Source organism: Gadus morhua, chromosome 10, assembly GCF_902167405.1.
Source record: "Gadus morhua chromosome 10, gadMor3.0, whole genome shotgun sequence".
Lineage (NCBI taxonomy): Eukaryota > Metazoa > Chordata > Actinopteri > Gadiformes > Gadidae > Gadus > Gadus morhua.
This window is the reverse complement of record NC_044057.1, coordinates 26,271,238-26,283,967: the sequence shown is the minus strand read 5'-3', so window position 1 is coordinate 26,283,967 and position 12,730 is coordinate 26,271,238. Positions and strand designations below refer to the sequence as shown.

Below are 12,730 nucleotides of genomic sequence, written 5' to 3'. Positions count from 1 at the left end.
AGGAGAGGAGGGGGAGAGGAGAAGGGTGAGGAGAGGAGGGGGAGAAGGGGGAGGAGAGGGAGAAGGGAGAGGAGAGGAGAGGAGAGGAGAGGAGAGGGAGAAGGGAGAGGAGAGAGAGAAGGTCGGACCGGGAGCAGGAGAAGGGAGCAATGGGCCGAGTTCTGATGAAGGGGTTATGCCAGCATGACCAATCACGCCGGCAGTAATGCAAATAGACATTCTGTGTTTGTATTGAACAGCTCCATTATTGAGTAAGAGCGATCCATTATGGATGAAGCCGGCCTCTGCGTCCTCTTCATGAGGGACACGAAACGCCACGAGGAGAACACTCTCAACCAACAAGTCCGGCCCGCACAATTGAACACATTTATTCTGTTTGTACATCGGCGGTTCATTATTGATCGCACCCCGATCAAATATTGATATGGCAAATCATCATATATTGAGGACCATGACGGGGGCTGTGGATGGCTGAGGGGCGCCTTCAAAGCGCTGCTTAATTCCCCGCGCTGCGCACGACCCCAAACCAACGCACGCATGTGAGGATCACACGGAGGGAGGGGCTTTGAGTGACGGAGAAATCCACGGACCTCAGCCAATGGGACGAGGCGAGGCGGGCCACCACACAGCTCTATCCTGCAATTATGCACTCATTAGTCAGTCAATTTAATATTAATGACCTTTATCAAAATGTCGCCTATTTTACCGTACTGCACTTGTACGTATATATATATATATATATATATATATATATATATATATATATATATATATATATATATATACACAGAGATGGCCAAATGGAACGGTTAGTGTATCTGAGTGTAAAACAACAAACTCACACTTTAACTCAGGGTTTTCGATACTTGGAAATTTCGGCCCAATCCCATTTCTCCCCCTTACCCCTTCAAAACAAGGGGGAGGGGTAAGGGGAAGGGGTAAGGGGTAGAAATGGGATTGGGCCTTAGTCCTAGAGTTTAAAGGGGTGATATCATGCCAGAGGGTGGTTTCAAACGCCTTGTAACGGCTAATCACACATCTGGTGGCATAACATCCCCCTTTAATCTCTTGGAAACCTCGCGCGGGGAGGGGCTTTAAGTTACGGAATGATCCTCAGAGCACCGCCGACGGGACGGGGCTGCGAGGCGGGGTCCAGACCCCAGACGTCCCGGTCTCACCTGAGGCCGTACAGCACCGTGCCGTCCGGATGCAGGCGGATCATGCGGTTCTTCACGGTGACGCCGTGGACGAAGGACTTCTTGTCGTTCAGGAAGTAGGTGTCGGGCACCCAGAGCTGGTCCGCCACGCGGTTGTCCAGCGTCAGGTTCAGGGCGATCTCCGAGTAGGACAGGCGCTTGTCCCGCCACGCTTGTTGGAAGTACATGGTCAGGGTGTAGTCCTGGGAGACGGGGGAGGAGGAAGAGGAGGAGGAAGAAGACGTTTAGTGAATCCAGACACGGACAATACTTTAAAGTCAAAACCGCACACCCGGAATCATCGACGTACCACTTGATCCCATTTCATCCCATCCGATCCCGGTAAACCCGTGTAATCAGAAAACTAAGAATGTGTGACGACACCGGCCGAATACAAATTATGTCAAGAACAGGGAATTGATGAATTGGCATGGATTTTCTTTTTTCATTTTTAAATCGATATCTGGCAGAAACGTCCATCTACAGCCAAGCCAAAAGTAAACAACAACAATAACAGAAAGCTATTAGCGCGGCGGCGGCGGCGGCGGCGGCGGCGGCGGCGTGCGCGTCTCCCCCCGGCCGGAGACAGCTGACTACTACTACTACTACGACTCCGGTGCCGGGCGGCCCAGCAGCAGCTGCTTGGGCCCCAGGGCCGCCAGAAGGTTGTCCACAAGGTCGCCACGGAGGCCGAGGCATGTTCTCGGGGTGGTGGAGGCGGGACGGGGGGGAGGGGGGGGTCACGGTTCACTGTGGGAGCCTTCCTCAGGTGCCCTGTCTATTGTCTCTCGGGCTAAAAATAGCCCAGGGACAGTGGTCGCGCTTGAAGACACTTTATACTTTATGGGATTAGTGCATCCACTCGTACAAACACCCAATAAGCCAGTACTGCTGAATCTCCTTCTGTTTCACTCCACCAGCCCCCGCTACCTTCATTTATTTTCCCGCTATCAAGACGAAAAGCACTTACTCCAAACATTTCATAACGCGGTCCGTGTTTCCAGGGACGAGCAGGTGAAATGTGCAAACATTCACGCGTTTGTAAGATGCTATTACATTACTATAATTACAAATGGCCAAACAGAAATATGTGCACATCTTCTGCATCCAACCCACCTCTCTCTCCCTCCCTCCCTCCCTCCCTCCCTCCCTCCCCCCCCCCCCCCTCTCTCTCTCTCTCTCTCTCTCTCTCTCTCTCTCTCTCTCTCTCTCTCTCTCTCTCTCTCTCTCTCTCTCTCTCTCTCTCTCTCTCTCTCTCTCTCTCTCTCTCTCTCTCTCTCTCTCTCTCTCTCTCTCTCTCCCCCTCTCTCTCTCTCTCATATAGAGATAATCCCGTACACCCACGCAGACCCCAGTAGAGCCTGCCGTCGTGGCCCTGCTCTGTAATGAGCGCATATTGCCGTGGCGATCGATGCGAGGAGGAGCGGATCACAATCTGTGCGTCCACCAAACGAGCCCCATAACCCGCTCACCGGAGGATCCATAATTAGTCTTCATTGTGTTTTTCCCGGTTTTCCCAGCGAGCCCCCGACACCCCCCCCTCCCAGAGCATCACCACGCCACTGCACAACTCTGTACTCCCATACGCCTCCTCGGAACCTCGGCCTTTATTGCACGCTGCGTTGTGGCTAATCAAAACACAACGTTAAAATGATTCAGGGTGTGGGGGGGGGGGGGGGGGGGGGGGGGGGTGGAGGGGGGGTTTCTATAAATATACAAGCTCCAGCCAAGTTGTTTTGATTGTTTGTTGTTTTTTTCCAAGGACATGCTGCATATATCCTCTTGAGGTTAGCATTGAATGACCCTCCCTCTCTCTCTCCCTCTCTCTCGCCCTCTCTCTTTTTCTCTCTCTCTCTCTCGCCCTCTCTCTCCCCCTCTCTCTCTCGCCCTCTCTCTCTCGCCCTCTCTCTCGCCTTCTCTCTCCCCCTCTCTCTCTCCCTCTCTCTCGCCCTCTCTCTCGCCCTCTCTCTCGCCCTCTCTCTCTCTCTCTCTCCCCCTCTCTCTCTCCCTCTCTCACTCTCTCTCTCCCTCTCTCTCCCTCTCTCCCCCTCTCTCTCCCCCTCTCTCCCCTCTCTCTCTCCCCCTCTCTCGCCCTCTCTCTTGTCTCATTATCTCAGTGTCCATCGGACGTGTCCGTGGCCTGCGGCGGTGTGAGCAGCTACCTGGAGGCCTGGGTGTACATTGCCCGCTGCAGCTGTGCCTCCGGTTATCTACCCTCTCGTACACCGTGTTGCTATCTCCTGTTAGCATCTCTCTCTCTCCCCCTCTCGCTCTCTCCTAACCATATAGATAAGTAGCGCTAATGGAACACCTGAAACCGACATGCTAGAGTTGTCTTCATTAGCGGCTAACTGGGGAGCTAATGACTGGGGAGACTTAATAACTAGGGCGCGTGGACATGCAAGTGGATGCGTGGGTGTGTGTTTTTTGTGTGTGTGTTTGTACGTGTTTGTTTGTGTGTGAGTAAGTGCGTGTACATAACCTTGTGTGTGTGTGTGTGTGTGTGTGTGTGTGTGTGTGTGTGTGTGTGTGTGTGTGTGTGTGTGTGTGTGTGTGTGTGTGTGTGTGTGTGTGTGTGACAGAGGCTAGGTACATAAGTGTATTTGTATTGTCGTGTGTGGGTTCTGCGGTGGTGGTGGTGGTGGTGGAGAAAGTGGTGGTGGTGGTTGAGGAGGTGTGTGTGGGTTCTGGGGTGGTGGTGGTGGTGGTGGTGGTAGGGGGTGGAGGAGGTGTGTGTGGGTTCTGGGTTGGTGGTGGTGGTGTTGGTGGTGGAGGAGGTGGTGGTGGTGGTGGTGGTTGAGGTGGTGGTGGTGGTGGTGGTGGTGGAGGTGGTGGTGGTGGTGGTGGTGGTGGTGGTGGTGGTGGTGGTTGAGGTGGTGGTGGTGGTGGTGGTGGTTGAGGTGGTGGTCGTGGTGGTGGTTGAGGTGGTGGTGGTGGTGGTGGTGGAGGTGGTGGTGGTGGAGGTGGTGGTGGTGGTGGTGGTGGTGGTGGTGGTGGTGGTTGAGGTGGTGGAGGAGGTGGGGAGAGCTAATGAGGGCCATCGCTCCCCTCCTCTCTGACACTACGGGGCTCAGCGGAGGACGCACTACAGAGCCCCGCCCCTATGGGGACGGGACGGCCGATCACTGAGAGTGACATCATTCAGAATGGGGGGGGGGGGGGGGGGGGGGGCACCGCAACCCCCGACCAAGCAGCACTAACGGCCCCCAATACGCTCAGCTCCAGACCCAGAGGGGACACCTCGCCTCCTCTCTCCTTCTCGCCTCCTCTCTCCTTCTCGCCTCCTCTCTCCTTCTCGCCTCCTCTCTCCTTCTCTCCTCCACTCTTAATTGCTAGGAGTGAACGCGGCGTCACAGCCATGTAGAGGTTCGGTCCCTGAACTAATACGATTATAACACAGAGAGCTCCCAACAATGGCAACACGCACACGCCTAGGCACACAAACACAGACGCACACGCACACGCCTATGCACACACACACAGACGCACACGCCTATGCACATAAACACAGACGCACACGCCTATGCACACACACACAGACACACACGCACACGCCTATGCACACACACACAGACGCACACGCACACACACACATACATACACAAACATACACATGCCTGCATACCCAAGCACGGGCACAAAAACACACGCCCACACACATACACACACACATGACTGCATACCCAAGCACAGGCACACAAACACACGCCCACGTACACTCACACACACATGCCTGGATCACACGCACGGCACATACACACACATGACTTGGCAGCATATACGCACAATTACGCATTTATGCATACATGTGACGAACATGCAAAGCTGCGTCTCTCTCTTGCCAATTTCTGCGAATGGTGGAGGGGGGGGGGGGGGGGGGGGAGTGAAGGTAGGAATGGCGCCGCAGCCGGGGCCTCTGGTAAACAGCTGAACGGTTCATCATCCAGTCCTGCGGAGGAACGCGCTCCTGCCGACCAGATTACAATACGACCTTGGTGAGCACTCCTTAGGAACACCCCTCCTCTCCGACACACAGAGGGACAGTCCATTAGGCGTCAGGAGACATCTTGTAGGAAGAAAATAAATAACCGACACGCACAGACGCCGACACACACTCACACTCAGAAGATATGGAAATAGGATAACGATACAAACATGGCTTGGATAGCAACAAGCAAACAAAGAGGGATAAGGAGAATAAAACAAGGCAGGTTCAGCCAGGGGGGCCCAGCGACAGACCTCTCTATCCAGACTCACAGACCCACATTAGGACTCCGACAGGACCCCGAGAATCTGTGTTCCCCAGGGGGAACCTGACACCGCGACCACCGCGACCCTCAAGGGCAGGGGTGGTCAATAACCACTGATGAATACAATCGACAACAGAACGGTGAGGCTGGCCCGCTAGCCGGCACGACATGAATTGTAATCTTGTTTGTCTTACTATCAATTCAATGGAAATATTCCGCAGCAAAAGCACAAAAATCGATCGCACGCTTTAGCTTTCTGCCGACGTGGCGTTCATCGCAGGAGTCAATTCATTATCGTACCCGGACTCGACAACAGGGGAGGCGGAGTGACAGCGCTGTGTGTCTGTCTCCCGCTGCTCTCCCCGTGCTAAATACATACGGGCCCGGACACGGGCGCTCTGGCAGGCTGCTAATGCTCTCCATCCGTCACGGCCTGTCAGCCAGCAGCCGTCCCGCAGCGCAGCGCGACCCGACGCTAATAATGACAATGAGTGGGAGCGCGCGCCTCATCCATCAGCAGCACCCAACAGCACCCAGTAGCACCCAACAGCACCCAGCAGCACCCAACAGCACCCAACAGCACCCAGCAGCACCCAGCAGCACCCAACAGCACCCAACGGAACCAACAGCACCCAACAGCACCCAGCAGCACCCAGCAGCACCCAGCAGCACCCAACAGCACCCAACAGCACCCAGCAGCACCCAACAGCACCCAGCAGCACCCAACAGCACCCAGCAGCACCCAACAGCACCCAGCAGCACCCAACAGCACCCAACAGCACCCAGCAGCACCCAGCAGCACCCAACAGCACCCAGCAGCACCCAGCAGCACCCAACAGCACCCAACAGCACCCAACAGCACCCAGGAAACACCCAGGTCAGACGCAGCGAGTACGGCGACGGGACACGAGGCTAATGCAGGGCTAATGCAAGGCTAATGCAAGGCTAATGCAGGGCTAATGCAGGGCTAATGCAAGGCTAATGCAGGGCTAATGCAAGGCTAATGCAGGGCTAATGCAAGGCTAATGCAAGGCTAATGCAGGGCTAATGCAAGGCTAATGCAAGGCTAATGCAAGGCTAATGCAAGGCTAATGCAGGGCTAATGCAGGGCTAATGCAGGGCTAATGCACTACGCCACAGGGAGCCGCGGTGTGGCGGTGGGTAGCTAGCCGCGCTAACACTGTTGTTTCCCCGTTCCGGCGGCGTTCCGGCCTCAAAGGATTGAGGATCCTTTTGAGGCCGGAGCTCAGTGATTGGTTGATGTACACGAGTTAACTTAAACATCAGGGGGGAGGAGGGAGGAGGGAGGAGGAAGGAAGTGCAGCCTCAATGAGTCCCCCCCCCACACACACACACACACACACACACACACACACACAGACACACCCCCCCCCCCCACACCCTGAGGGGTAGTAACAACATGGATGCCACTGTATGACCCGTTTGCAATGGCTCGTTTTGCAGCCACTTAGCCCCAGTATAGAAGAGGCTGACGGAGGCATTAGTGGAGCCGTTGGCACGTGGGAGCCTTAATGGAGCGGGCGAGCGGACGGGCTGTCCTTTAGACGCTCCCTGGCTGCAGATCCTCCGCACGAGGGCCAGTCAGTGAGCGGTCACCTTCGGTACTGACTGCGTGCTTTGATAGTAACGTAGAGAAAGAGACGTTTCTGCACGTGGTTCATGAGTTGGGTGCTGTAGAGCTGGATTAACTACGTTCATTAGCCTGATTTTAACGCAGCTCTTGCTGTGCTATTCTGTACTAGTGGAAGACGTTTAAATGAGTCAAGTAGTAATGAATCCCGGATGGCAAGTGATAAAACATCACAAAGTAATTAGGATAAACAAACTATGTTCGTTTGACGAAGACGCCGAGGAAGAGAGGAGGAGGAGGATTCCCAAGTAGAGAGAGGACCTGATTTGATTTCTCTCTGACTCCCCGTCGCCCCCCCTCTCCTCAAGCCCCCCCCCCCCCCCCCCAAAAAAAAAAACGGTGTTGTCATAGCAACAATGAGTAAAAATAACACGAGCTTATTTTCCACCCGCTGAATATAAAATGGAACAGGATCTGTTTGGACAAACAAGATCAAAATGGTTGCTAATTCTCAGACGCTGGTGGTATCGCACTAACGGGCTCGCGGACCCCCCCCCCCCTGGTCAGCAGGGGGCCAGTTCTCCCTTATCCCGTTACTCACGTAAAGAAATGAGCGCTTGGCGGGGTAATGACGGTAATAGAGGGAAGCGTTCACGCCCCCCTAATTCCCCCCGTCCCAGAAACCGCTGCAGCTGGTTGTTTAAAATCTTTTAATTCACATCCCGCTAATTAGCATGCATGGCACGGTATGATACAGTAGGACAGGCCCCGCCTCCTTCTCTCCCGGCAGCCAGCGACCGCAGGTATTGTACCTGTGATTAAGCATCCGAGAGGTGGAGGGACGAGGTGTGAAGAACCCCCTGTTCCCCAGTCCCTTCTGTCCCCCTCCCCAGCGGAACGCCCGGAGCCTGGGATGTGGCTCTGCATGCATTAGCAGCCGGGTACAGTACAGGCACCGGGGGTTGGGTTGGTTTCAATGCAGGAAATGAGTGAGGAAAATACGCACACACACAAACCAACACACACCACACGTGTGCGCACACACACAAACATGTGCACGCACACCCACACACACAAACCAACACACACCACACGTGTGCGCACACACACAAACATGTGCACGCACACCCACACACACAAACCAACACACACCACACGTGCACACACACACACTCACACATACACGCATGTGCACGTACATGCACACACAGGTGCACGCACACGCACACAAATGCACTTGCACGCACACACACATAGTGTGTAATATAAACACGTATATTATACATGTATTTTTTCCCATACATATATTAGCATACATAATATATGTTACCAAGTGTTGGATTAGAATTACAACTAAGTGGTTAATCGTGATGGAGACTGATGCCAAGTGTTTGTTAGGCAAAAATAGGTTGAGTGAGATAAAGAAAGAAAAAGAGAGACACCCCCCCGGCCCCCGCACACACACACACACACACACACACACACACACACACACACACACACACACACACACACACACACACACACACACACACACACACACACACACACACACACACACAAGGAATGAGAGTAAGCTACTGGCACAGAGACAAACAACCAGCAATACAATAGAGGGAAAGTCACAGAAACAGGGATAAAAGGAGAGGGGAGGAGGAGGAGGAGGAGGAGGAGGGGTGTGAGAAGATGTGAGCTGCAGCTTGGTTCTTGGTCATGATGTCACATCTGTGCCACACTTTGCATTGACCCCCGGGGGGTCGGCCCCCCCCCCCCCCCCCCCCCCCCCCGCACCTCAGACCCCGAGACATTGTCCACAACAACAACAACAACAACAACAAAGTAACCGGCCATTCGTAGAGCCGGTGAAAAGCATGAGTGGGGATGACCTGCAGAGTTTTGTATTTACTGCCCAACGACATGTCTGGCATTTGCTCTTCCAAAGGCCTGTTCCCCCGTGGCCCAGGGGCTGACGTGAACTATAACACAACAGGCAACCATTCTGCAAACACACTACAGCAGCAGCAACACACGCCGGCATAAACACACGCACACACACACGCACACCATTGCAAACAGTAACAAAAAAACAACAAACCAAAGAACGCATCGGGCACAACAGCTTGTGCCTCCATCTTGGCTTGTGCGTCTCGAGTCAGCACCAACCCATCGGAAAAAAGATTGAAACAACCGTCCAATCGCGTCGGAGCTAAACGCAGCCTCCTCCTTCACCAGGGGCCTTTTCCTCATCTTCTCTAATTAGAGGAGCATGCAGCTGTCTCCCCCTCCCAGAGCCCACGTCTCATAGCGGGCCTTCCCCGTAACGAACACACTGCACACACGCCCCACATCCCTGACTGCTGGCTGCCACTGCTGCCACCGTAAACAGGAGGGCCACCATCTTGAGGAACCCGGCATAGCTGCTTGCATGGATTCAGGAAAACCCACTCGTGTGTGTGTGTGTGTGTGTGTGTGTGTGTGTGTGTGTGTGTGTGTGTGTGTGTGTGTGTGTGTGTGTGTGTGTGTGTGTGTGTGTGTGTGTGTGTGTGTGTGTGTGTGTGTGTGTCCATCGTCCCGGCCCAGGGTGCTCTGGTACAGACTGGAATAAAATGCAAAACCTTCCCAGCCCCTTAGCGCACTGTTAGAGAGACTCCATAAACCGACATGAGATCAGCCACATCTCACTCCTTACCTGGTCCTACCCCCCCCCCTTTCCTCTCCCTTTAGACAGACTGTCCTGATGAGAAAGATCAAAGCAGCAGTCCCCCCCCCCCCGGGCTGTGTCACCGGCCTCACTGCGGGGGGGGGGGGGACACACCGCTCCCATATTGATTACGGAGCGTTCAATCCACCACGTCGACCGCACTTATCGCTTTATTGTTCCAAGGAGGGGGGGGGGGGGGGGGGTGAAGATGAGAAGAAGAGGAGTAGGGAGGGAGCGAGGGAGGAGTGATCCCCCCCATCCCCCCCCCCCCCCCCCCAAAGAAAAACCCTGGTGCTGGGAGGTGTTACGTAAGCAGCAGCAGCAGGGAGATTAGGCCTCTTTGCAGACGACACTGGATCTTCTTGGGACTCCTTGTTTTTTTGGGGGGGGTTTTCTTACATGTATTTCAGGGTCTGCCTTCGTCGCTGGGCTGGGTTCCCTCGGAAGGCTTCGGGGGCTGAGTGGCCTCAGAGCGACGGGGGGGGGGGGGCTACCGGCCCCCCTCCCTGCTGTTGATGCACCGCGCGTTGGCGCCCACGCAGACCAAGCAAAGTTGTGTTTGGTGTTTGTTCATCCGGATGAGGACCTCGTCACTCAACAGGAGGATTCCCCCTTTTTGGATGCAAGACGGGATGGGAGCTCCCTGAGCTCAGGGGTGGACAGGCAAGGGTCCGAGTGATGGAATGGAGTCCGGAGGAGGAAGACGGTTCTCCCCCGGTTCTTCTCCGGTTCTCCGAGGCCCTGTGGAGCCGGGTGCGCTCCCTCTCCGGCCTCGGCTCACCTGGTCCGAGGCCGGTTCAGTGGCGCTCTGAACACGGCACACGGTGCCATGGTACGACCATCACAGACAGCCCCCGTGAGACAACGGGGAGACCAGTGAGACCCGGGACATCTCTCCAGCCATCGATGGGATTAGGATACGGGATTCGATTTCAGTTGTTAATCTTGAGTTGCTTTTTCCAAAGTGATTTCCAGGGACAGTTAATGGCTGTCCCGCCCGAGGGGAATCGAACCCCTAACCTTTGTGATGTAGAACAGTATTTACCACATCTCTCACACCCGGCTCGGTTTAGTTGTTATGCCCTTTCACTTCTGCCATTGCTTAGCAACCACGTGAAATCTGCTTGTTTAAAAAAAGAAGAGACCCACTTGAAAAGAAACAGGACGTTCTGTCTCATAAAGTTGATCAAACAGCAGGGGGGAGCCGATCAATAGGGCATCTGGAGTGGGGTGAACTCTCTCCCTCCTCACCCACAGCTGCTGTGGATGACTTAGGATTCCGCTGGCTGCCTATGACCAGACATGTATTATTAACAAATGATTTACGTCATCACACACGATCTTCACCAGGCGGGAGATCGCTTTACGTAGACGATGATGCGCCATGCCGCGGGAGCCTTTCCCCCCAAACGCATGAGGACGAACAACAGTCCTTGCGAATTGACTGGCAAATGCGCTTTTTTCCCCGCCGGTAGAATATACACGTAATTGCAGGCATGACATGACAACTGAAATGAAAGCAGCGAAGGCTGACACGGGGAAGGGAAAGGAAAAATAAATAAAAGGGAAGCCGTTCAAAACACACGCACCCTGGCGCTCTCGGGGCTCGTACCAGTGCGCCACTGAGCGTGTGTTTGGAATTCAAATGGAGCTCCGCTCACCAGAGCTGCACGCGCAGGGATGAGACGGAGCGCGCTGGCGACGGTGATGGTGAAGAAGATGATGATGCTGATGATGAGGATGTGGTGGTGATGAGGAGGATGGTGATGATGAGGATGATGATTGCGAGGTTTTCATTTGATATCACATTTCATATTTACATGATACATCAACTGTCACCCCCCCCCCCCAAAAAAAAAAACACATCGGGTTCGTGCTGTAGCCATGGGGGCTGGGGTCCCTCCGTATGAAAACGTTCAGGGGGGCTTCATACTTGGGCTGATTACAGTCATGTCATGCCTCATTTTCGACAGAAAGCAAGACATATTAAAACCACCATATAAAAACATGAAGATGCACCTACCATGTTGACTTCAGACACCATGTCGATACTAGAGATGTCTATATTCATTCCAACCGCCACGGGCGCACCTGTGTAAAAAAAAAAAAAACACCGATTAAATGCCCGGGCTGGTTAATGGTTCGAGTCCCGTGAAGATGTGTCTGGACTCATATAGGGCACTCCATGGCTGCTCGTCATGTACGCAGAGCAGCCTGATTGCGCAAGCCATTTTAAATAGCCTGGGCTGGGACTGAAGCCTATTCGTTATTAGCCCAAATAGGAGTGGATTTAGGAGATATCGAGGTGGTGTCACCGCCGAGGATGGTGATTAAACCCTTCAATAAATCAAAAATGCACATTCTTTGGAGCATCCTATGGGAGACGAGTCGTGCAAAGGATTGCGCTAGACGTTTTGCAGATCATTAAACATGTGTGGAGGATCTCACAGCGTCTTCACATCAAGACGTTCAGATCCACGGTTGCTGCTGCTTTACCTCCGAAATCCGGCCTCAACCGAATGTCGTACCCCTTCATCAGCCTGTCCACCGTGTCTTTCACCAGAGGCATGTTACTCGGGTCTCTGATATCCTTGATGCTGAGGAGAGAAGACGGTGTAAAATACCTGGCAAATACCACACACACTCCGCTGAAAAGAGAATGCAATGCTGCTGAGGCAAATCAACGCCATGCGAAACAAAACACGTTACCTTTGGCTGTGAATAAAAGTCCCGAGCAACGAAAAGATCAAAAATCCAAAGTGATTTTTCCTGATCCTCCCCATCGCAACAGTTTTGAGGTGGCTTCGGGAGGCGAGTGAGGGAAGCGCGCATCCAACTTACTCCAGACAGTGCATGGAGCCCAATGAGGGGCGCATGCGTGCATCTACCCCAGGATCAAAGACTGGAGACTGATGATGTGGATGAGCAGCTTCCATTGCAGAGAAAAAAATTAAAGGGCCAAGTGAATTTTCGAAGTGGAGAACAAACATCT

At 53.8% G+C, this 12,730-nt stretch overlaps 1 protein-coding gene across 1 annotated transcript; it reads right to left on the bottom strand.

Moving 5' to 3' along the window:
* Positions 1-1,158: 1,158 nt before the first annotated feature.
* gabrb2a (gamma-aminobutyric acid type A receptor subunit beta2a) lies at positions 1,159-12,640 on the bottom strand. The gene is made up of 4 exons (XM_030369170.1): positions 12,448-12,640; positions 12,235-12,335; positions 11,762-11,829; positions 1,159-1,399 (listed from the first exon to the last, which is right to left on the bottom strand). Exons 1-4 carry the CDS (start codon positions 12,519-12,521, stop codon positions 1,175-1,177), a joined length of 468 nt encoding a protein of 155 aa, XP_030225030.1. The 5' UTR covers positions 12,522-12,640; the 3' UTR covers positions 1,159-1,174.
* Positions 12,641-12,730: the final 90 nt, after the last annotated feature.

Coding starts and splice junctions, on each gene's coding strand:
- gabrb2a (XM_030369170.1), bottom strand. CDS start 12,521: ATGGGGAGGATCAGGAAAAATCACTTTGGATTTTTGATCTTTTCGTTG. Junction 12,336..12,447: donor ACTTTTATTCACAGCCAAAG/GTAACGTGTTTT, acceptor TTCTCTCCTCAG/CATCAAGGATATCAGAGACC. Junction 1,400..11,761: donor TGGTGTCTGAAGTCAACATG/GTAGGTGCATCT, acceptor CCCGTCTCCCAG/GACTACACCCTGACCATGTA.